Source organism: Ictalurus furcatus, chromosome 7, assembly GCF_023375685.1.
Source record: "Ictalurus furcatus strain D&B chromosome 7, Billie_1.0, whole genome shotgun sequence".
NCBI classification, from domain to species: domain Eukaryota; kingdom Metazoa; phylum Chordata; class Actinopteri; order Siluriformes; family Ictaluridae; genus Ictalurus; species Ictalurus furcatus.
In genome coordinates, this window is record NC_071261.1 from 12,718,977 (window position 1) to 12,745,642 (window position 26,666).

A 26,666-nucleotide genomic window follows, 5' to 3' on the forward strand; every position below is an offset into this window, starting at 1 on the left:
ATTAACTAGCTAGCCAAATAAAGCTTCCGTCACGGTTACGGTTTCCGTTAATACACAACGTCAGCTCTCATTTCTTTTTGCCGAGTCAACTGAATCAATCTGTTGGGTCAGGTGACAGGAATTTCCTTAATGGGAGATGTTAATGAAGGTGTAGTAACTGTCTTGGGGAGTATAGGCATAGTATATAACAACAATGGCTAATTTTAATAATAATGCGTCCTGGTTTTCATGTATGTCAGTCCTGCGGTGTGTCGGCCATCTTGAACATCGCTTCCAGCTTCCTGTGACCTCTGATCTCTAATCTCAGTAAACACACACATTTATCATCTTCATAAAGATTTCAGATTCATCATCTCTTTCCTACGTACATTTTCTCTCTCAAACATTCCAGACATCTTCATTAGCTAACAAACGTTTTGCTCTTTCATACCTCATTCATTCCTCCTTTAAATATCGGTGTCCAACATTCACTTGATTAGCGAGGCAAAATTAGCTAACACCTAATATCTACTTCATGTTGATGGACTACATTTAGAATAAGTGAAAAGAAAATGTGTGGTCACCCCCCCCGACTGATCCTTCACCCCATCGACTAAACCAGCGTTACTTTCCCATCCTTCGTTCTCAGTCATGTAGTCAGACTTGTACACACTTGCCTTACACATTTAACCAGAGACATTTTGTTGTACAAACAGACACAACAGATAGAAATAATGTTCTGAAGTCCCTCAGAAAGACATTCAGCTGGATGCGGCGGCCATATTGAAAGTTGGCGCAAGATGTACGTTTCCTAAGAGCAGCTAAAATGTGAAATCCGTTTTCACTTCCAACCTTCGACATCAAAAATACACATTTGCCGTGTTAGTGATGTCTTGATCCGATCAAGCATTGCAGACTTAGTAAAGCTAGAGATCGGACATCTCTAGATCGGGGGGGTATCCAAGTGAACATCAGGACTTAAAAAAAAAAAAAATCTGAGGGATGTTTTTTTTTTTTAAATCAAGTGCAAGACAAAAAATGTTCTGTACTTAAAAAAAAAAAAAAAACTTTAAAAAAGCCCATCATAAAGATTTAATGTCCCAGTGACGTTAATTTCATGATGTCGCAGCGTTCCGTCCTCACCATGTTTTCCATTCATCTTCTCAGCCATCCTTGAAGCGCCCAAACGCTCACTGTCGAGACCAAGAGACCTTTTGCCTCACCTTTGAACTTTTTTGGATTTTCCTCAACAGAAGTACCGTAAAATATTCCAGACTGTCCCCGAGACACTTCCTCATGCGCTCGAGTTGGGACACAGCGCTGGCATTTCTCTATAACCCACTGAAGAATGCTAAACACTACGTACAGTCGTTTTCGCCATACAGTGTCTTTTCTTCACGATTTCGCCAACACATCTGGGAGAAAAGTCGTCATTCCGGATACTTCTGTGCAGGATACTCCGTCGTTACGTAACCGCTAGCTAGCTAATTTCATCCTCATTTACTGTCAAATACCAGAGAGGATTCTTTGGTGACTGTATTTCCCCGGTTGCCTAGCAACAGTGTTCTTTTGTGTTCACATTGTGCATTTGTTAGCGTGTTTTTAACTCCAGCAATTAAGGGAAGGTTATGGTTAGGTACACTAACTGTTAGCTTGGTGCTAACATGACATCAGCTAGCATTATTGAAGCAGCAGAAGTGATCGAGAAGACAAAAAGCTGCTTATAAAATTAATGAACAAGGTGTCAAACAGTCGTAATGTCTGGAAAATGCAGAGCTCATCATTAACGCGGATTAACTTTACGTCCATGCCGATAAAATCGAGCCTTAACAAAGGTCACAAAATGGAAGAATAATCGTCGACTTGGCCGGTATTCCTCAAGGTGAGTGAACGTTTCTTTTCTTCTGTTTCACCTCATTTTTTGGGTTTTTTTTGTATTGGAACACATCGTTACTTAGCTTTTGTCTTCGCACCCGAGTCATGTTCTTTTGAGGAAAAGTGAAGAAGGACTTATAATATGATATGAATATGACAGGAATATGAAAGGTTTTGAAGAAACGTCCGGGATGTGAGTATCTCCAAAACGCTGAGGGAACGAGGAAGGAAAGGAGGAGAAAGAGGAGAGGATGGTTGGAGTTCTTCATTTCTGAGTCAGATAAGCCCCAATGGTGAGACCGACTGCCCCCAGTGCCGCCAAACTGAAGACGGACGTCGTTAAGGACGGCCAGGAGCTGCTGTACACCGAATCCTTTTTCCTCGTGTACAGCTCCACAAAGGCATCCTGGGAAAATGAGAACAGGAGAAAAAAAATCATAAGTTAAGGGTGAAACCCTGAAAATAAAAATCAATATAATCCTAAATGCCGTTATTTTTTTATATTTTTTTGCAGTGCCACAAAAATGTTACAAGACAACAGAAAAGAGCTCTAGAATTATTATTCATCAAGAAATCCAAATTCTATGAATATGCAAATTAGTGGGCAAAAAAAACCTGGGGGAAAAAAACATCCACACTTTTATCCTTGTCAAGATATTCAAAATTCTACTAATATGCAAAATTGCACATCCTTTATTTGCATACCGGAATCTGATTGGATCTTATATTTTATGATTGACTATTCGAAACAATTTTCACACTTAAATTTCACCAAAGAGAATTTAATTATAATTTTGTTTATTTGACCATTTGAACCCTAAAGATTGTGTAACATTTAAGAAAATATTTTTAAGACAAGATTTTTTTTTTAATGGCCACTCACGGACCTTCTTTTAGATTTTCTTTTTTGTTAATGCAACATTATGACTTTCAGTACCACCGTTAAATATAACGGTTGAGTGCGTAGTACTTTTTATTACCGTAATATCCTATACAGATTTATTATGTTGCACAATTAATGCGCTTCCAACTGCCGGATGTGAACGTTTTTCACCACAAGGTGTCGCACGTGAATTTACGTGAATAGACGGTGTGCAAAGCATGAAAGTTGACCTGAGTCTAATAAACCACAACCATTAAAAACAAAAACAAAAACAAAAACAAACCAAAAAAACAAACCAAAAAAAAAACGCAGATTCAAGATAGGACCAGAAATCAATATTGTTGAGCTCAACACGTATATTTCTTACCTCAGTTGCAAATACACTGATAAAATTAACTGATCGTTTATTTGTGGATATCCGAAACACTGACTCGTGCAAATCAGTCTACAAATAGGTTGTTTTTTGGTTTGTTGGTTTTTACTGGGTCTGCCTCAGCCAATCAGGATTGTGAGAGTTGTGAGACAACTTTTCTCTAACACCAAGACCACAAAGTCCAGCAGGCTGCGTTGCAAGGACCTCGTATTTTTTTCTTTAGGCGGATCAGGCAAGTTTGGGGGATTTTTTCCCCTGAATTGTTTGCAGGTTTGAGGTTTGACGTAGTTTAGAGTCACAAATTAATATTAGCATGCATCACAAAGAAAAAAAAAGTCTTCAGTAAGAAACAAGTCCTTCCATACTAAAGCAAAAACATTTCCTCACAGGAATTGACCTAATGGTTTCCATTAACCGTTACAATATACCGATAAGGAAAATGGGAAGCAGTAGGTCAATCCCCAATACGAAATTTTATAATATATTGTATGTAGTTTGGGGAAAAAATCTAGAACAAGCATGTTGTCCGGGTACTCCAGGGGTTCTCAAACTTTTCACAGAGTTTTAACTGTGTACAATCTGTAAACCTTTCCCCTTTAGGAACCCGTTTTTCTTAAAACTGGCATTAGATTCCAGTGGAAATTTATGTATGTGTGTGTTTATAAGCGTAATAACGTCGATAATGTTATTCTTAAGAAAAATTCTAAATGACAAAACCCCTGCCTTTGCTTCAGAGACCCAACTGGGCGACCGGGTCTGAACATAACAACGTGATCAGTATCAAACTAAACTACTGGAGATGGGTGTGATGTCAGGGTTCCATCCAGACCAATCAGACACTCCAGATGAAAGACTTTAGTTTAAATATATAAGTGCAATAGAAAGCTGCAGGATATTCTGTCCATATTATCCAACTCAGGGTGGATGCACACCAATGTTTTGCAGCTCTTCGTCCTCCTGGTGGTGGGAATGTAAGTCGCACCATGATTTGAGCTTTAAGAACACACACACACACACACATACTCCTCTGAGTGTACTGGTGTGTGCCAGGCGATCTGGGGGGTCGAGAGATTGAAGATCCATCTGCATGCCGACACACGCAGGAGACCAAACGTGCCTGATTAAAAACAGATGATTTATCTTCAAACACACACACACACATTCCATACACAATCACAGCCCAGTTTTACCCAGAGAGTCGTGTAACTCCGCCTTATTGGCTCTAACTGGGAAATGGAAAGTTCTTTAAAGTGCACAGAGGAAAAGAGGATGTCCGGTAACACAGCTGCTCTCATCTCAAAACGGGAGGCTTTGTTCTTAGCAGGATATCTAATAGCTACAGCTGAAGTCATATGGATGAAATGGGGAGGGGAGGGGAGGGGAGGGGCGGGGTGGTGGAGAGAACGGGGGACAGTTCCTCTCCGCGGTTTGTTTGGGAAGACGATTACGACATGATTACCTCACGCCTTACATAATCTCCCCACTTCACTGCCGCGGGTCATACCGGTGAACGTCAGCGCTCAAGCAGTACACAATGGCCTCTATTTACAGAAACGTGTACAGTAAAGCTCGGCCAAGTTCTGATTTTATTTTCATTTGTGGACAGAATACACATTCAAACCATATAAAGTAACAAATGTGGCACAAAAAAAAAAAAACAAATGTAGTCAATCAACCAAGACATGTTTAATGTCTCAGTCTTTTCCATAAACACACAACCTAATTGAATTAAGCCATATTAACACATTTAAACAATGGTGATCAGTGGTTGGTTGTTGGGAACAATGGTGATCAGTGATTGGTCATTGGGAACAATGGTGATCAGTGATTGGTCGTCGGAAATAAGGTTGATCAGTTGTTGATTGTTGGGAACAATGGTGACAAACGATTGGTTGTTGGGAATAAGGTTGATCAGTGATTGGTTATTGGGAACAATGGTGATCAGTGATTGGTTGTTGGGAATAATGGTGATCAATGACTGGCTGTTGTTTGTCATTAGGGACTAATGTCATTAAAGCTGACTAAAAATGCACCAAATCTAGCAACAAAGTTGCTAAGATGCTGTCATTGTCATTCTACTCTAGATCTCCAACATTACAGTTCATACATTGCTCTAGGAACCTGTTCCCTAAATCATATTCCCATCCCAGACATTTCACTATTAATCAGCCGTATGCTAGCTGCCTTTGTGTGAATATATTGCTAGTTCTCTGGCTCTCACGGTTGCAACTTTCTTAATCTGTATTTTACTCAAAGCAACCAAAAACACTCCTCCCCATGCCCTACTATTGTAAAATACGGCTGTAATGGCAAGGAAAGTCCCACATTAAGAATGGGAGGAAGTGTTCCGAGTGTTCAAGACCTGACATGGGTGAATATTTTCCTGCTCTAAATGGTGTAAAAACACTGGCGTGGATGATGTGTTTGACTTGTCCGATGCTAACACATGGTCGCTGTCATACAACAGAGCCGGATGCAAAAGCTTAAACATAACGCCATTGTGAGTGTTGGTTCTAGAGTTTAATGGGACTAAACAAATCGTCAAATATATAAACTGCTGTAGGGCTAGTAAGCCAAGTAAACATGCTAACACACCTATCATTTATAGTAAGGCTACTGCATGCTCTGAGCTATGCTGGATCTGCAGCATCAAACAGGCTAACCAACAAGTTCGTAATTACAATAAACATGCTAATGCCTATTTTTAAAAGACCAAGATCTAGCTCACAGATCTAGTGTTTCTAAAGGATATACCTCAACATACAGAGCAACAAGTGGAAGTCTATGATGTTGTAGCCTCATAGAAGAAGCAAATGTCACACACCAAACACATCCTTAACTGAACAACTATATTTGGGGTTAAAGGGGAGGAGCTATGCAAATGTTTTGCAGCTTTTCATAGCATGCCTCACCACTTCTTCTTCTCCATGTTTTCTCAGCAGTAGGCAAGAGAGACGAGTCATAAGAGACCGAACTGGTGGAAAAGGGAATCGGCTGAGCGTCATGGGACGGCGGAAGGAGAACATCATGCTCTGTTTCATCATTTCACCCCTTCACACACACACACACACACATGTGACCTCTCTCTCCACTGGTGGGATGAAGTGGAGCATGCCTGTTTTCCATTACACGTCTCTCGTGTTGTTGGATAAATATGGTTCCACAGTATCGCTAGTCACAAGACGATGCTGCTTTTGCAACACCGTGAGGTGCCATGATTCCTAGCGGGGATCTCTAACACGCTTCTTATTGTGTTCCAATCCACACGTATAGGGATATTTCTCAAATAAACCACAAACTTATACGAATTATAGTGAACAGGTGAACACAAACTAGTATTAAACCCATTAGCCTTCCAAAGGTGGTTTTTTAAAATGTATGTTTTTGAAAATGGCCTGAACCTGCAATGTCGTCTTGACTCTGTTTAATCAGATTACAGAACTGAAACCATCCTTTTTATAAACCATATTTTTTTAAAATATATATCCATGTACACATGGAAAGACTTTTACCCAATGTCACGTTAAACTGAACTTTGTTTCAGACTCTTTCATTTGATGGCATATCAGTTCACTCAAGCTGCGTCCATGTTTGAGCAGATCAACTCTGATTTAAAGACGCGAGAGCAGGTGAGATGAAAGCGGCCAGCGAAGATGAATGAGACAGAGATTGCTCTTTGAATGTTTAAGCTGGAGATTTTATCCCATAACAACAATTCTGACATTATGACTAGCCACGAGTGGATACTCCACTGTAGGATCCATCCTGGATGAGATTGGAAACACAGTAGGAATTGAAAACTTTTTAAAAGGTATTTGGAATTCAGATTAGCTCATGGTTGGTGGTTTAGCAGTAACGTTTCATGCCTGCACTGGAGTTACGCGGTTAACGTAGCTAGCAGGTAACGTAGCTAGCAGGTAACATACGTCTATCTCGCCCGAAATATTTTGTGTAAAGGTCAGCCTCAAACCACATCCAGATAGTCAGGTGATCATCTACAAGTAATCTATAAACAAGAACAAAACGTTAGGAAGACGGCCATCTTTGGTATCACTCCACCCCTCTAGGCATTTGAGCACGCTCAGTAACCAAACTCATGCTCACTGCACCATGGAAACAAGAAGGACCAGTCATGTTTCACCGGGGGCGGGGCGAAGTATGAGCCAATCATGTTTCATCTTTCAACAGACAGACGCTGAGAAACATTACTTTTTAAAAACTGTGTCACAGTGTTGCTCAATTATATGTATATGTACGGCGGCACAAAATGTACTCGAGTGACAGTCTAAAAGTATCTACATTAAATAAGTAAAAAGTAACGATGAAATGCTGGATCCTGCACGGCTAGCTAGTTCGCTAAGCAGTCAGTCAATCAGTCTTAAGGAAAAGATTCTGCTAGCTCAGACAAACCTAGAATTTGTCTTGCTGGTTAGCTAACGTTTAATAACCCTTTTTCAAAGGAATGCTAAGGCACAATCTAATTTACCTAGCTAATTTACAAAACTAGCTAGCTCATCTAACAATCTAATTTGCAAAATGTAACTAGCTAGCTAATTTTAGTAGCTAAATTACACAAATTAAGTAGCAAATTTACCAAATGTAAAGTTAACACAACATAATTCTTTCGATTAAATGGTGAATTTATGGTGAAGTCCGATATTTCGTCCTGTACAAACGGCGTCTTACTAATAAAAGAAAAAAAATCAGGTGTTTTCGGACTTGTAGTGCGTGTTTAGGTAATTGCAAGTATTCGGTTGCAATAATATGCGAGTAAAGTACACATCTTCCATAATAGTACTTAAGCACAGTAAGAAAGTGCACCCCTGGTGATCTGGAGATGTTTCAAATGCTTCAAGATCGTTTTAACAGTGCTGCTGTTAATCTAAGCCGAACTTGTAACGATACAGCATATATGCGATATAAAGGTGTACTATTACCTTTCATTTGTTTACATGGAAATGTAGTGAGCTAGTTGTCTGGGTAATTAGGTTAGCTAGCTATAGCTGAATGAACGAATTGAAATCTGCAACACAAACAGTATTCTGTTGCGATGTTTAATTTGCCTTGGTGTTATTCCAGTCTTCTATGTGATTAAATGAATGCTAATGTGTGCAAGAGTCAAAACGCAACCGTTGTAGGAGAACTCTACGTTAATTTTAATACTTTTTTTGTGAAAGATTGATATTTATATAAACCTGATAGACGTTATCTTCCTGCCGGTGCGGAAGACGCTTCTCATCAGCAGAAGTGTTTAATAAGGTCAGCGTTTGTCTCTCACGTCTCCTACGCAGCACTCGTTTCACCTCAGTGCAAAGTGTGCGCCTTCACAAGGGCGCCTAATGAAAACAAATGTGGGATTCTTTTACTGGGCGTCTGGCGGCGCCATGGTTACCGCCACGTTATTGCTTTGCCTTTCTCACAAGTCAGCGGTTTCGGGGAAGGTGCTACTCCTGTACAGGATAGCACTTTTGCCACGTTTGATCTGCTTGAGACATGTTATGAGTGTTCAAGCTTTCAGAAGTAATGAAAAGCTTTACAACACACACATGCCCATGACGTTGTCTGCAAAGTTAACAAATAAATAAATAAAATAAAATCAAGGGTTAGCTAGCTAGCTACACGGGTGAGAGCTACTCACGTAATCCGCAGTGAATTTTTTTTTCTTTTCTACATTTCCTCCCACTTTTATTTTCCATCGGCTTACATTTTAGTAATTCTGGAATTCATCGATCACCTAGCCGAAACAATGGCTACGAATCAAATGCCTTCATCACTTCACTGCCCCTACTGGTGCAGTTTTTGTTTTTTTATTCGTCAGCGTCGCCGGAGTATGGCACTATGTTGTTTCATGAGTTCGGTCGAAAGTTACGTTTACCCAATTTTCCCCTTCAACCCAAACGCAGTCGATCAGCACCTGAAGGTCGTTTCTTCGGCTTTGTATTGGGGCTAGAAAAGCTAGAATTTTGCAAACCGCACACTTAAATTATCAGGCAGTTATGCCGATCGCAATTATTACAACGTTAAAGCTGAATACGACTACCGAATACGCAAGATTTCACACGATTTAAACAATTGGAGCAAATCGAGTAAAACAAATCGACGTGACTGATATAGATATATATTATTAAAGTCACTCGTCACATTTTAATTCGAATCATTATTCTCAGTCGAGGGCTTTGAACTTTAAGCTGTGGGTCTGTTGTTTTGCTGTGGTACGCAGTAATATTTCATTCAGGATGGTAATCACTCTGTGAATGAGAAGAACACTCAAAACGTTTGAAAATACGGGCCGTTTATTTCCCATAATGCTTTCTGTATTCTGTATAGAGAATTGTGTAACGGGACACAGCGTTGCGTTTCATCGGTCGCCGCCTGAAGGCACTACACTTGAGCCTGACCCCATGGGACCAGCACACACGGGGTTTAGGAGCTAAACTGCAGGGTGTGAAGACGCAACACAACCCAGTAGTGTAATTAGCACTTTGAAAAGGTGGGAACTGCTCCAGTGCAAACAACGTAAAACGGTTTATACACAAACGGTTGCATCAGACATAACATCAAGCACTTAGAGCCTTGAAACAGGTACTAAATTACACACTGCGTCTGATTGTCACGTAGAGTGGTGTAAGCAGGATCCTAGACAATACAGACAGCGGCCACGAGACCAGAGGCGTGAGAGTCCACGAGCTTGTTTACGGACGTGCCCAAGTTAAAAGATAAATAAAAAGATGAAAAGCGTTCTGTACCGGCGGCTGAGTCATGTGACATCACCAATGTGGGGGGGATACTTAAGTCCACGATACTTAAACCACTAGTCCGTGCTAACGGAACATTATTATATCAAGGTTCAAAGAAGGTTAGGCTGCAATGTTATACATGTTGCATATGTAACGATACGCTATATCAAGTGCTATTCTGATCATTTGATATCTTCAGTCCGTATTTTCTATCCCCAAAGGGTCTAGATGCTACAGGAAAAAACCCTGTCCTGGATGCTTCTACTCGAGAACAATCTGGAAACCTCGGCGGTGTGAACTGTACGCAGGTGATTTTGATGCACCTAAATGTATAACCCACAAAAGAGAAAGATAACGGGAAGTAATCGGACGCAAACGAAGATATTTTTAAAAAAAAGGTCTTCATTATGTTTCATCTTCGCAGAACGAAAAAAGTTCAGATTTTGTCAGCCGAGCAAAAGTAGAGTTAGAGAAGCGCTGACTCCTGCGTTAATATAATCGCAATAATGATATATTCTCCCGTCTTATCTGGCCCTAATATATAAAGTCAGTTATATGACTACGTTCTATATAAAATATAGAAAGATTTACACATCTCTAAGTCACAAAGCCAGCCCTAATGGCTCACACGAAAAGAACAGAAGTGCTTACAGGTCAGAAAAGCTTTTAATCCTGTATGAATGCATGAAAAAGAACAGGACATATTGGTTTCTTCCTCAATGCAACCGTGTGTGTGTGTGTGTGTGTGTGTGTGTGGGGTGTGTGTGGTTGAAACTCGGTGCTGTAAATAAACCAGACCAGCTCAGTCAGAGAATCTAATAAAGACTTATTGTATCTGCGACGTGAAAAGGCCAGGATGACGCGCACAGGGATGAACAAAAAGGGTTGCTGAATCATCATCATCATCATCACCATCATCACACACACACACACAGATAAATTTCCCCCTGAATGCTCCCAGATGCCCTTTGCAGAAGTCACCCAATGCGTTCTCGTGTTAAAGGAAATCTCCACATGAAACCACATAGGCAGGTATCTTTCAAGTATCTTTCCTGCTGAAGAACCCAGAGTTCCCAAGAGAGCGTGAAAATACACCCTACACCCTCACGCCATGTGGCTTGGAGACATGATAAAATACAGCCACACAGGCTGTGGGAACCAGAACATTCCTCCATGGCTTGTTGTGTCTTCGGGAAGATTAATGCGTCTTCCGTATTAGGAGAGGGAGTGCGACTGTGTGGAACAGATATGACCATGCCACGTGACGGTACGTGACGTAAGCCACGCTAATGACCAGATGACAATCAAATGGCAAATAAAAGCAAACTGTGCTCGAGGACAAAGTACAGCAGTGGTCACCAACCCTGTTCCTGGAGATCTACCTTCCTGAAGACTTTATCTCCAACCATAAATCGTGCCCACTTGATCATTTAATCGTTGCCTTAAGAAGTTCTTGATCAGGTACGTTAGATTTTGAAGGAACGGAAGATCTCAAGGAAGAGCCTTGGTGACCACTGAAATACAGAATCTTCCTACAACACAAGTAACCTGATCAAACATCTTCAAGCATTTATGGAGAATCTCTCGCATGCGAGAGAGAGCACTTCAGTTTGGTGAGCACTGATCACTCTAAAAGCTCTACGCTTTGCTGCAATATTCAGGTCAGCCAACCTCAAGCTCTCTGTTAAAGATAATGTTTAAGCAGCACCTTAAATAAGCTTAAACATCTGAAACACTGCACAAGGAGTTTCATTGCTAGGAGTACACCAACAGGTAAGCAACAGGTAAGCAATTTCGTTATCAGTATTGATGAGTACCAAAAAAAACATGCAGTTGTTCTGGAAAAAAAAAATGGCATCAATACATCCCTAGTCTTGTGATGGCTGGCTGGAAGAAATGATCCATGCCTATGAAACCAGCGTTATAGAAGTCTGTAATAAGTGAGAGAAGAGAGTGTGTGGGGTACGCCTCGGTGTCTGGAGATGAGCTAACTTTTCCATGGTGAAGCCAGTGAATACCAGACACGTGGGCTTTCATTACCGAGGAACGTCATGCAAGTCCAAACGTCTAGCCAGGGTGATAAGTGAAAAGCGAAATGAGCCCAAACAAGTCACACCCATGTGGAATATGTTTATGGGGAAAAAAAAAGAAAGGACAGGCAACAACATTATGTAATATTGGTGTAAATTTGAGGTTAGCAGGAGAAAAAACTTTGACTATTGCGTAAACTACGGTTTCATAAAGGCTGGGAGTGTGAAACCCTCAAGGTATGGAAGCCACGCTTTAAGTGCACGAATAGGATGATCAAGATGTACGTCGCCTCAACAATACAGGACAAATCCACATTTTATTTCGTGAAACTACTCTAAAATTTGGTGAAAAGACCAAACTATGCTTATTTGGTGGGAAAAACGTACAGTAAAATTTCTACTTTACATGATTTTGTTTAAATGCAAAATACCAAAACCTTCCAGGAAATTTGTTGCAGTTCTCAAGCGTGCAGTTCCCAGAAAAAAAAGATGGTACCGCTCTTCATTTCGGCATTGCTGGCTTAAAAAAAAAAAGTCACATAATAGCATAATTGAGAGACAATGGAGAGTCGACATGCAGCTCCGGTTACATCGTAACAGTTAAAAGCTTTGATTTGCAGGGTTTCAGAGCGTCTCAGTCACGCTACGACTTCTTGCCCTTTATCTCAGGGTTGCTGCCAAACAAACAATGCTAAATGGCTGCAAGATAACGAAAGTATCAAAGTTGAAATAATACAACTCCTCCAAGCCTCCATGAACATCATCCCCCTCGTTCTCCTCAGGTCAAGGTTCTTCTTTCATCATGAGAGCTTCTGGAGAAAAGAGGTAATGAAATCCTGACAGTTTTGGCAACAGAGTCGCTTTGACTAAGCTGCAGGCTCACAATGGAGCGAGGCGGGGTTCGGGTTTTTGAAATTTTTACTGTGTTAAAAATGGAACAAAGCGCAGATTGCGGTTAACAGAGGTTGAGACTTCTCAGGTTTAAATGAAGTGAGGACAATGAGCAACTTGAGAATTTGTTTGAAGTTCCACAGCCCTGGAGTATGTACATGGGCCTGTCCTCAGTGGGTAAATTACTGTATAAGCCATAATGCTTTGGCATCACTTTGGGTCAGACAGCTGCATTAAGAGAAAGTCTATGCTTTAGCTGCAGATTATGGATAATGGAGATGGAGATATGGGGTCTTGGATAACCATTTAAATAAAGTGGGGGCAGGGAACGAATAGAGAATCGGCATGCATTTGAAGTTCCACAGCCCTCAAGTGTGGGTGTATATGGGATTGTCCTTGTTGGGTAAATTAAGGTATAAGCTGTCATACTTTGGCATCACTTTGGAAAGGAGCCATCAAGCAGACAACTGAATTAAGAACAGGTCTGTGCTACAGCTGCAGATTGTGGTGAATAGAGATAGAACCTTTGGTTCTTGGATGACTAGTTAAATAAACCAGGGACCGTGATCGACTTGAGAACTTCTTTGACATATGTTTTAAATTCAGCTGCCCTTGAAGGTGGGTGTACATGGGACTGCCCTCATTGACAAAATTATGGTGTAAGCCAGCTTTCTTCTACTTTTGGAATAAATGTTTCCAACCCTGGTCCTGGAGTATCCCCTGTCTTACTAATTTTAGGGTTGTCCCTGCTCATGAAGCTGATGGTCAAATGTGTAGGGGGGTACTCTGGGACCAGGGTTTGGAACCCGTGCTTTGGAGAAAAGTCAAGTCAATGCTTCAGAAGAGCAACAACCAGGGGACTGTCCTCATTGCATAAAAATTGGTGTCACTGCTTTGGTATCAGTTTGTAAAGAAGGTCTACACTTTAGAACCAACCATTACATTTCATTCATTCATCATCAGTAAACAATTTTTTCCCTGGTCAGGATCATGGTGGATCCAGAGTCTACCCCGGAAACAGTGGGTTCGAGGTGGCAATACGCCCTGGATGTGATGCCAGTAACATCTAGGGGCAATTTAGAGGATTGGGAGGAAACTGGAGAACCTGGAGGAAATCCACCTGGACATGGCGAGAACATGCAAAACTCCACATAATCAGTAGCCTGAGCTCAGGATCAAACCCGGGACTCTGTAGCTGTGAGTTCGAGTACCAGTGCTACCCATTATAGCACCGTGCCACCACAAGGACACAAGGCATGAGGTAAAACTAGACAAACCCTTGGTTTCATAGTGGTTTCAGCCTTGAGCAGAGTGCTCCACATAAGTGCTACCTTTTGCATACTATCTGACGTCAAGAAAATATCATCACTGACGATGTTTCACATTGTACAAGCTATCATCCAGACATCTCCTAGCACACAGAGATTTCTGTTCTCCTTCAGAAAGGAAAGCAACCTCGCAGGGTTGGGACCCAGTCCCACAAACAATGTTTAATGAGGCTCTAATAAAGCCCTGAACAAACTCATGCACACCCACTTTATTTACAGAGAAAATGGACTGATACTGTCTGATACATTGCCTTTCTTTTGTCGAGTCCCTATTGCTCCTCCTTCCTGTCTTCATCTGTGGGCAACGAGGAAAGCAGGGAAAAGTTCAATCCACCCCAGCAACCAGCTGATTCCCGTCCAAAAAGCTGGGAGGAGGAATTAGAGGAATGCACTGGTGCTTCGAGACAAACAACCCCACTTTGTTTCCTGCTCGCTCTGATACAGGAGGAATGCAAGCACTCTGAAAAGAGACGGCTTCACAAAGACTAACATTTACTGTCTTTACGCAGTAAAAACACTCTGCTCTCGTTAAAGATTCAGGAGCTAATATATTTTCTGGCTGCCACGTGAGCTTGCCAAAGTATTACAGATGTCTATGATGTCTGATTCTTGTAAAATAAATAAATAAATAAATAAATAAACCTACAAAGATTCTACTGTATCTCCTTAGTAGAAATCTTCTATGCAGCGTCCAAATTTTAAGAGGTTTCGACCAAATTTATGCTAACTACAGCTGGGGGTCTTCGACAGGGCCGATGGCCGGGCTATCATTGAATGGGGAAAGATAGCTGTTTCAAACGATACTGTCAATTTCACCGAGCTGTACGGTGAGCTCAGAAGTATTGGCACCCTTGAAATTGGAAATGTGTGAGAAATCCAACCGTTAATTAATTGAGGAAAATCTTACCGGAAGAAATCAATTTTAACAAAAACCAAATTTACAATTGTTGGCAATGTAACTGAATAAAGGTCCCCATTTATAAGTTCAGTGTTTACTAACACCGTTTGAGTTTTTTAATAACTTCTAGAGAATAGAGATTATGGTGCGTGCGATGGCATGTACAAATCTATAATAAGGATGTAACTGAATACAAATACATCTCATTCGGATTGAACAGATATTGTGTTCTGAACAGATACAAACCTCACCGTGAAGGTTCACAGGGCATTTAAAAAAAAATATTTGGAGCAGTGTCTGTGTGTGTGTTACGACCCTGATATATGAAGGTGTAGCAATTGTGTGCTGCAGTCTGCCCATGAATGTTTAATTTGGCTGGCACTTCTTCGATTAGATCATTCTGGAATATTCGCTATTCACAAAATACACAATGATTCCTATTTTAACCTGACTTTTATCCTGTAAATTTAACTCTGTGAAATATTATAGATATAGATATAGATAGATAGATGTTTACGGTATTAGACCTGCTAACCACACAACACTGAATTTTTATTATTTTGTGTTGCTCGGACACATTCCATACAGATCATTAAACAAAACCCACTGATAATTAGCTGGTTAGTTAATTCAGGCGAGTTGAAACAAAAACTCCTGAAAGCAACAAATGCAAGTGTATAGTTTCGTCCAAGAATTGCCGAGCTGTTCCGAGATGCATGACAGTCTTCATGCGTGACAGGAAACTATGTAAATGCTTGTCATTGCAGGAAAGACCAGCGGGAACTAGCTGGGAACGAGTTGAAATAGAATGCGCTTAACTGACATTCTTGCATTGCTGAAAGAAACACAGGATGCAAATGAAAGCATTGTTTTACTGTAACATTTGGGAAACGACCAAATGAACCACAGGGGATGCTAACGTACGTCCTCTCCTCCCATTCTACTTAAATACTGAGCAAGGATAATATTAGATTGCAAGCACTTACAAAACCCACTGACAGCGCTGAAGGTCGCTACCATTTACGTCAAGGTTATATGAGACTACAGTCAGTTAAAGCCTTGAACACAGCACAGTGTAAAAGCACAGCTATCACAGCTGGGGTTTTCTTTTAAACTATGCATCAAAAATCGTTCCGAGTTAGTCATGAGTGAAGGCCACACCACAAAATAAGTTGGCTTTTATACTTGAAACAAGAGGAGAGAGATTTCAACATCAGTGTTTCTCCTTTGGTTGTTACATACCAGCCATTTCAGAAGAAAAGAAAATCAACCTCAAAGAATAGTGAATTGAGGAAAGAAGGGAAAATATAGATGGGATCGGGACATGAGAAGTATTTTGCCATTAGGTTCTCTTAGAGAAAATGTTTGAAAGAACTGTTGAGGGATCTTTTTCTATTACTGAATCCTATTCCAGAAACAATTCCAAGCAGAACCTTGTTAGTAAGTTACAAACGTTAACCCTTTCTGTGGTGTCTGTGTATTTGGAGGTTGTCCAGTTGCATACCTTTATATGTGACAAGACTTTGTGATCCATCTCCCACCAGCTGAGCTGGTCATTGGATCATTTTCTGTCTACTTCCTGGTTTATTTCCTAAACAAGCATGTGTCCTTTCATTGTTTAATTCAAAGTATTTCCTTTCTCTTGTGCAAGTTCTGAGCCGTTTTTGCAACGACCTGTTCGACTATTCTTTTAGATTCTCCTTGTGATTTTGATGTGCGACGCCTATACCGTGTTTGAGCTTTGCTAACTCGGATTGTGATTTAATAAACTTTGCACACAGATCCAATGTCCCTGCCAATGTCTCTGCTGAGCCTGGTTCGTTTCAAAAGGATACTAGAAACTGAATGCCAGGACGCAATGAGCAGAGTGTAGTCACAAAGAGAACATTCATGTAAAAAGGAAATATTCCTTGCGGCTAAACTTTGTTGCACTAGGACAGGGTTGGAGACAGGCCTGGTCAGTTAGGGTCAGGAGAAGAAAATACCAAATTCCTGGCCTTAAGAATGACAAACAGAGCAGACGACAAGAGCAAGAAAGTCAGAGCAAATTTACTCACTGTACACAGTTGTGGTCATTGTGGGTTCAGTTGTTGGGTGCCCATTAAGAAACAAAAAAACAAACAAGTTGACAGGTTCAATTCAATTACAATTGATTTTTTCTAGCGTTTTAACAACAGACACCATCACTAAACAGCTTTACAGAAATCCGAATGTAGATTTAGGGCGTTTTCACGACTTGGGGCTCATAATTGCAGGTTTGTGTTCACGTAGAAGAATTCCTTCCAAACCATGGGATCGATTGTGCAATTCCATACGTCACATTTGTGCAAAACACTAGGCACTAGGTTCGTCCGTCATGAGCGGAGAGCTGCCACACCTGATACAGACCAAATCACGGTTCGGTTGAAGCAAGGCTCCAGACCACCATTTTCACCCGGACCAGAGATTGGTTGTCTGGACTGCTCTTGGGTTTCACCAAATGTTTTCACCAAAATTTACTGAACTCTTGGGGATAGCAGCTATGAATCCAGAAAAAAAGGAACCTCAGATCCCAAATGAGCAAACCAGAGGTGAGAGTGGTAAAGAAAAACTCCCTGAGACGACATGAAGAAACCTTGAAAGGGAACCCGTCCTCTTCTGGGTGACACCGGATAGTGGGATTATGAGTCATTACAGTGTACAGGTGTAGAAGAGTAAAGACAAACTGTACTGTGTGTTGAAAATATGTTTAGTAGAGCTGATTCTGAATAAGGCATGATCGCAGGATGGCCTTTATAAGAATATTGATGATTATTAAGGAATGGATGCTATGAAGCGTATAGCTTCTACAGAACTTGGTGTCCTGGAAGACATGTGATATTCTTGAAGACCTGACAGCTGATACTACAACGCCGTAGATCGGCTGTTTTGCAACATGGAGCTTAGCTGTTGAGATTCACTTTCCTGTTAGCAAAGAACTGCTGTAGGCAAACTGCTCCCCTGGGCCCCCATTTGTCTGATGTGGTCTGGCTGTTGTTGTATCCATACTCCTCCGTCTGATGTACATTAAACAAGGCGTCTGTAGTTTTCATGAAAAAAGTTCCCCAACCAAAAACCGCCCCCTCCTCTTCTCTCGGGTAACATCTCTCCGAGATCAGAGCGCGCTAATCCGCACTACTGCTGTGGTGCACTGTGGTGTTATTGACTGCTCTTTCTGCCTAAACCCCTTTGTAACAGGAGAACGTGTGAGCAATATGGTGTCTGGTTGGACATAAAAATGAGACCGGAGTTACAAAAAGGTTCTCGATCGTTAATCATCATGGGAGTCTCTAAAACAAGGGGCCCTTTAACCGAGTTATTTTATGAACAATATTTTGTACACAGAGACTTCTATTCTTGTATCCCCCCCACTGACGGAACACATTAGATCCAAGTTGATTTATACTGTAGGCCTACGTGTCTTTTTGTTATCGAGTTATTGGAGTTTGGATGAAACTCATTTTATTCAGTCAAACAACTCTAAGACTTCAATAATAAATAGAATAACTTTCCGTTGCAGTAACTAATCGAGGACGCCTGTTTGAGAACTTTTCTAAAACATACTGTGCGATTCGAATTATCTTTACATGCTTTCCCCGAGTCCTACAGTACAGCATGAGCATTTTATTGCCACTTTAAAAAAATTACATTTATATCGTTCACTCGTAAACATGTCTAGACGTGGCTATACCCGGCCTTTATTAGACAAGGTACGTCAGAAATAAACGACGCCCAAACACCCAACGTATTACGCCAATGAAACCCCAGGAATGAACTATTCAACCTGGCAATCTGTTCTTGAAATCGATTGCTTCATACAAGCTTTTACTCTGCTGACTTACAACCCAGATGTTCCTCGAGGATGTCAAAGACGGGATACGTGCTGTAGCGTGAAACTTCTGTACAGTTGAGTCGAGATTGGGTATTGGGTATAAACCCTACCATTATGCCCCCTAGAAACACTGGAAAAATCCAGACGTAGAAACGACTAGCGCTCCTCTTATTCATATCTGTATAGAACACATTATCTGTTCATTCTGAATAATGAAATCGTATTTGTTACACCGCTTAGTCCATATAGATGATGGATGCTTCAAGGTTGTCTTCTGAAAGCCTGGTTTCTTGCTGGATGGCGAGTATAAACTGGCAAACCTCACGTTGTCGATCCATCCTCCAAAAAAGTCTTCACTAGAGAGTTTGAATTATGCTTATGAATACTAGGATGTTAAATGATCAGGGTTACCCCCAGTTGGGGCAGTGTGGTCCAACCAGCCAGGTATAATTCTACCCGGCCAGATCACTTCCACCAAGCCCAGATCTTGATAGGATCTCTGGACTGGAATTTATTCAACAGTCTCTGGCACCGAGACATGATGTGCAGTCCACCTGACGTCCGACAAGGAAGCTTAACGCCCCCGAGGCTGTTCGTGTCACACCATGGCTCGACGTGTCACCCAGTGACAAACATGCGTTATTGATTCTTCTGGAAAGATCTGTCTCTTTCCCAGACTTCTTGAGACGCCCTCTGAGGCCACGCCGCCTTCACTGGAAAGAAAGACTCTGAAAGGCACAACGCCAAAGGAAAATCATTCGATAACGTTTCTGAAAAAAAATTTAATTTTAAGTGCAACGATTTTGGAGAGAAAAAAAAAGAAAGAAAGACAACAGTACTAAAGTGAACCTTTCATCATTGCTGGGGTGGAGGAACGTATATCGTAGCTTTCAGTATGTAGATTTTACTTTGCGAAGCTGCATGTAGAGTACCGTTTAAATATTTACAAACTTTTGCACAAAACTAGATCCTACATCTGAAGTACAATGAACCATACAAAGTCAAACCCCAGCAACCAATCGGCGATCACTGTTATATCTCTCTCAACCACGAATTCCCACGGCTTATTCACATGGCGTGACCCTTCGGTGCTCCACCACGAACAATACAACAGCACAGGATGAAGCACGATCGCTCCAAATATAGCGACAGCAGCCTGGAGCGTGACCTTTCCTTCACTGGAGCTAATCCGGGTGGGCTCCATGCGCTGATGCGAGTCATTATCTCAGCCTCGCTCATATTTCACCAGCAGCTCACTCCCACAGGTGTGATGAACGCACCGTGCACCAGGGACCGGGAAATGTCCTTTCGAGGAGCCAAGCGGACTAGACATTTAGGGTCCGCAGTCACGGCAGTTCTATTTCCAGGCAGTCTCACATAACCCTGAATGATTCAATGCCCGTGTGGTCACCTGACACCAAGCTACACATGTGGAGAGCACGTAGAGCGTGAAGCAGGCGGCGTGACGGATGGCCACTTAGTGTCGGACATTACTCAGCTCATGCATCTTTCACCAACATGTGTTCTGCACTGCTTGTTGAAACAGCAAGAGGACATAATTCATGTGAGAGAATGTGATCTCACGTGGGCTAATGAGCCCATGCACGCACAGATCACCGAGATCATCATATCTAGGAACAGGATATAGATCTACAGGCAAAATGTATGGAATAACACACTTTGGCATGTGCCGTTATAGGAAAATAATCCTCAGATTGGTGCAAAGTCCTGACACTGGAGACTCCTTACCAAAAAAAAAAAAAGTTCATGATATCTATGACGCGTTTCGCTTTGTTGATAATAATTAATTATTTGTTTAGTATTAGGCTCAGATGATCTGCAACATCTACCACACACACAAGTCCCTGTGATTGAGTCGTTACCACGGAAACAATAATGCATTAGAACACGTTCCTATGTTAATTCCTATGTAAATAATTTACAGTAAATCAGACTGCACTCTGCTAAAACAGAATGTAGCCAGTGCGACATTTTGAGGTTCTATTTGCACAAGAGTGTTTCCAACAGAACCCTTTTTTTTTTTTTTTTGGAAATGAAGAACCGATAATTTTCCAAAGAACCCAAGCAGAAATTATGCAAATTGTAGTCAAATCGAAACCTACATTCTTTTCATGGTTGAGAGACACACAGCTATGAGATGTGCTGATAAACCCTCTGGGGGGGGGAAAAATAGAAGCGTTTCTTAAGGGGGTTTTGAAGAGTTTAGGCTTTCAAAAAAAAAGGAAAAAAAAAAGGGTTCCTTAAAAGGTTCTACCCTCTATTGAACACTCTGGGTTCTAAGGATGAACTGATCACACAGAAACATGTCCATTCAGCCACGTTTTGAACCTGGTAGTTATCCTACCTCCAATCATTTTCCAGAGGAAAAAATAAAATTATAAACCGCTTGCCCACACCCGTGATGGGCCTCTCAGGAAAGCAACACCCTGGTCGTCTGCTTTATTTATTCACGCTCCTGAAAGCCTCCGGAGACAGGTCCCAGAAATAAGCAGTGGAAGGGTGTGGAGGTTCTTGAGGGAGAATTGTGTGTGGGGGATTAACACTAACACCGCATTTCGTTTGAACAATTACACAGTAGCACAACCAGAACAATGGCTCCGTGCAGCCTCGGATCACTGGATCCTGCATGCTAACTAACGCACAATGCTTCTCTCTCTAGCGTTTTGAACAATCCGTTGACCTTTGCGGACAGAAGTGTTTGTTTTAGATGACACCTTTAACACGAACAGGTAGTTAATGGGAAGGTTGTTGTCAAAAGATAGAGCCACATAAACTCAAAAATACACAATAAATCCGTGAATGTCTTGTGTCCAAATATCTCCTCAGGGAATAGGATTAGCAATGTATCTAACAGACTAGCCTACTGTAACAGATGGCCTACTGTTAGTGTTTGTTAGCTAAAAATACCAACGAAGCTACGTAATCTACCCATAAAATAAAGCAGTTTGTTTGTTAGCTAAAAATAAAAAGGCAGCTAGCTAATAACTCTGAGATAAAGAGTATTTTATTAAGTCTAGCTAACTAGCAAGCGCAAGTTTCTATTGGAGGTTGTTAGCAAAAAATTTTTTAAAGGCAAATTATTTGTCGGAATAAAGACAAATAGGCTGCTATTAGAGCTAGCTATTTATAATAGCGCTATAAAATAATGTTAAGAAATATAAATAGTTACATTGTTTTCTAGCTTTGTAAGTCCTAAAATGATGCATTTAATAAAATAAAATCAGATGAGAACTATGAGATGAGGTGATTATAGCAGGTATGTTACATGACCTACATGATAGCTAATATCTTGACAAGCATGAGGTCGAGGAGTCATTCCAGAAAAGTGGTGTTACTGAGGGAAAACTTTCCTGAAATTTCTCACTCACACACACACACACACACACACACACACACACACACACACACACATCAAGCAACATTGTGTTTTGCCCTTGGTTTGTACTTTGGACTGTTTTTGTTTTGCTTGAAATCAATAAGAGCTGCTGAGGCTCTTTACACATGAAGGTCCAGAGGGAGCGAGGAACAGAGCCGGAGTGTGAACCACACGCGACCATCAAGGCGTGCTTTATTCCGGCTGAACCGTTTTCTGAGACTACAGGCGCCCTACTGATGACTGGAGACACACAAACACACACAGATGGAAAGCGGTGGAGAAAAGCTCCTGTCAGAGGACCCTGGCAGGGGGAAACTTGGCGCGGACACATGCTTCAAAACACACGAACGGCCAGTTCAGTGTGTCACATGAGAACGTACACAAAACGATATTGTTTTATAGTTTCATCACTGATTTACAGTTAGAACAGAGAAGAAGATGCTTAACTGGCTAATCTCAATGCTAACAGTGCTGACATTTTCAAATTCTGTTAACAAAGTTAAAATTGTCCACTTTACTTAATGCTATTTCATAACGCTAACACACTTTTAGCCTGTTCGTTCGGTATTTAGCCTAATCCAATGCTAGTTTGTTTTACTACAATGATAGTTCACGGATTAGCCCGTTCACTACAGTGCTAGTTATATATATTTAAGCTGTTAACTATAATTATAGTTCGACTTTCGGTCTATAATAGTACTTTCTTTTTAGCCTGGCTACTACATTACTAGTCTACTAATTTTTGTAGAAAGTTTTCTGTAACGCTAGTTGGTGGATGAACATGTTTACTGTAATGATGGTTCTATATTTAGACTGTGTACTATAATTATAGCTGCATATTTACACTGTTTAACATGGCAGTAGCTTGTGTGTGTGTGTTTTTAAAGCCTGTTTATTATACAGCTATACATGTTTAGCTAATTAAATATAACAGTGGCTTTTTTTAGAACCTGTTTACAATGCTAGTACCAAATTTAGTCTTTTAATGCTAGCTCATGGGTTAGACTGTTTACTATAATGCTAGCTTATGGGTTAGCCTCTTTACTACAGTGCTAGCTTGTTTTAGCCTCTTGACTATAATGCGAGTGCATGGGTTAGACTGTTTACTATAATGCTAGCTTGTTTTAGCCTCTTTACTATAATGCTAGCTTGTTTTAGCCTGTTTACTATAATGCTAGTTCATGGGTTAGACTGTTTACTATAATTCTAGCTTGTTTTAGCCTGTTTACTATAATGCTAGTTCATGGGTTAGACTGTTTACTATAATGCTAGCTTGTTTTAGCCTGTTTATTATAATGTTAGTTCATGGGTTAGACCGTTTAGTGTATTGCCAGCTTTGGCTTACCCTGCTAATTATAAAGCTAGTTTGTGGATTAGTCTGTTTATTTATTTTTTATGCTGGTTCATTTATCTTCATGCTAATTTGTGCTCTAGCCTGTTTACCATCATTCTAAATCTGTATTTAACCTGTTCATTGTAATTATAGTTCATGGGCTAGTCTATCTGATACAACACTAGCTCATTTCTTCAGTATAACATTCATTCATTTAGGATTAGCAGGTGCATGGTTATTGTTAGCTCATGGCCTAGCATATTTACTCAGTTTGTCGGTTAGCATGTTTACTCTAATGCTAGTTTGCGGATTACAGTAAACAGTAAAGCACCGTTCCATTAAATAGCAGAAAGACATTTGTAGGCAAGTCGTGTCCTAAACCAGAGTGTGCTCATTATCATAGTTTCCACAGAAGGGCTACAAAGGACAGTGTGTGTGTGTGTGTGTGTGAGAGAGAGAGAGAGAGAGAGAGAGAGAAATATATCTAACCATCTCACTCTGTCAGTTCTCAAATTCTCCCTCTCTGCCTTTCTCCCTCTCTCTCTCTCCTCATATCAGCCCTGCAGGTGTGCTCCAGTCAGAACCTGGTTAAACAAAGGCCGCACACAGGTTATTCAATTAAGAAGTCATTTATAAAGTCATATCTGTTCAGGTCCTGAAGGAGCACGATGATACATGGAGTGTGGTGTTATTAAGGCGCAGGAGAGTCTCAGACCTGAAACCAGCAGGGTTAAGCGTGTAATTTTAGAGGCTCCCCATGCAGCCAATCATCCAGAATGGCCTGTAATGTTGCACAAATAAACACAGGTGCAGTTCTCCTTTCCTTCTGCCCTCCCTTATTACCCCGTCACGACTCAAGGGCACTAGGTAGGGGCTTTCCAGGTAAAAATGAAAGAGTAGGCGCACAGCTGTTTCGGGATTTGCGTTTAATAGAGATGAAACGCAATATGGAGACATTATTGAGAACGGACAGATAGCGTGTCTAAATGGATACAAAAAAAGGAGTGCTTTTTATTTTATTTTTTAAAAAATTGAAGAAAGCTTCACAGGGCGACTAGAAGACAAGAAGAAACGTGAGCGGTCCGATATGAAGCTGTGCATTGTATTTATCAGGCCATACGGGATTTTGGAGAGGTTTTTTTTGTGATTGTTGCAGCCAAAAACGCTCGATTTTGCTGTGCCTTTTTTTTCCCTTCGCAAAATTTGCGATGCAACTTACGGAGTTTTTTGTGCTCTTTTTGCGGAGATATACTTGAAATTGCAATCACATGAAATCGTTTTTGCAGCGATGTTTGTTGGTAAACGAGAACTTTTAGCAGTACTCGTTCGACGTACGCGAATCGAAGAGGGCTTCGGCTTCAGGTTTCGTCATGACGACGTCATGTAGCGCGCAAATCTGTGGTGATTTTGAAAAAAATCACAAGCTCCTCCAAATATTGCTCGATTTTGTGTTCATTTCTGCAAACGCAAAATCCTGGAGGGACTGATTTACATCATTAGTTACTGCCTGGTCAGGGTCTCGGTGGTTAAAATTAGGCTACTACGTTGGTTCCTGTTTTAGGAATAGAAACAACGATATTTGTTAAAAACAATATTGCTGGAAGGCACAAGCATGTAAGACCAATTATGTACCGGAGTGATGTAGTTGAGGTCGAGGAACTCCCCCGAGTCAGAATTTACAGATCAGACACTGCTGGCATTTTCTACATCTGCGTATTTAATCCAGGGTTTTCAGAGGCAAACAGTGGTAGGGTGCATACCTGAATCCAGTTTAAGCCACGCCCATTTCAGTGTTAAATCTGGATACAGATTTCCCAAGCTCCTTACCCTTAAGTGCCGCCTTGTGTGCTTTTCTTCTTAATCCATGTTTAGGTCAGACTGAGACGGCACAGAGTCGTGAAGTCAAAACCAAGAGCCGGGCAGAAACGTGGAAAGAGTCAGATTCCCATCCGACATCTGACGCCGAGGGGGGGGACGGGACGGGACAAGGTGTGTTAATTCTCTTCTGACACCAAACACTAACAATGTCGCTGTTTAAAAGCAGATGGGGAGCAAACAAATAGTTCTTGTTATTGTCGCAGCTCGAATAATCCGGCTTTGGATACAGTTTCAGCATTCCAAGCGCGACAAAGATGGAGCAGGTTAAAAAAAACAAAAATAAACCACAACACCTAATTTTAAGACAAACGGAGGGGGATGGGATTATTGGCATGGACGAGGTCACGTTTTGTGCTCTCCTATGTCCAAATGTCACACTTAAGGTTAATGTGTTCTCACCGCCGTCCGTTTTTACAGGATGGAGGAAAACAGATGCCTAAAAAGCACATTCTTTCGCTCACTGGTGTACGGCGTTCCCTCTTAAACCAGTTTTCGGCAGTCTTTTAATATTACTGCTGTACGCCGTAATCCCAATAATACGAGCGGATAACGTAAGGTGTTCTCCGTGTCCGATTATACAATGAAGATCCGCTAACGGTAGACCTGCGATTAGAGAGCGATTATCATCACGTTCTGCTTATGTCAATCACTCAGTCAGTCAGCATGATCGTGCAGAAAAAAACAACAACAACAGCAGTCTCGTTTCATCGTCATCGGCTGTTTTGTCGCATTACTTTCCCCGTAACATTATAATATTTTACCTTGTAGCTATAACTCTAGCTAGGTTATTGGGACAATTGATCATATACGAAACTTCGCGTGTGGAAAATGCCAGCATTTGTGTCTGTGTGAATTTAGTTGTTGCTGAGCACCTACTGCGAATGAACACACCAGATTCTGGCAGGGTTTAGATCCGTTCAGGAGCGTAGCACGTCTCAGCCACTTCCTTTTAACAGACAGAAGTGCTTAGAGTTTAGGGTTTTAAACAGTTGAGCTCATTTAGAAAGTTTCTTTGAACATGAGCAGAACAGGAAATCACAGACTTCAGCACAGTTCAAATCAACTTCCCCTTGGTGATTCATAGATATTTCTTGAACGATCTCTGCTACACAGGAAATCCAATTATAGTAGTTCTGAACAAACCCAGTGCTCCTCAGACATCTCGGCTCATCTACGATGTTCTGTTGGAGGCTTTTGGTAGTACTTCCTGTTGG

The 26,666-nt window shown here is 41.1% G+C and overlaps 1 protein-coding gene across 1 annotated transcript in view; it reads right to left on the minus strand.

Moving 5' to 3' along the window:
* Nucleotides 1–165: 165 nt before the first annotated feature.
* Nucleotides 166–26,666, minus strand: part of bcl2b (BCL2 apoptosis regulator b) — a 30,966-nt gene continuing 4,465 nt past the window's right edge. The window contains exon 2 of the mRNA XM_053628542.1: nt 166–2,260. Coding sequence (XP_053484517.1) covers nt 2,120–2,260 — 141 coding nt within the window. The 3' untranslated portion in view covers nt 166–2,119. The remainder of the gene's footprint in view (nt 2,261–26,666) is intronic.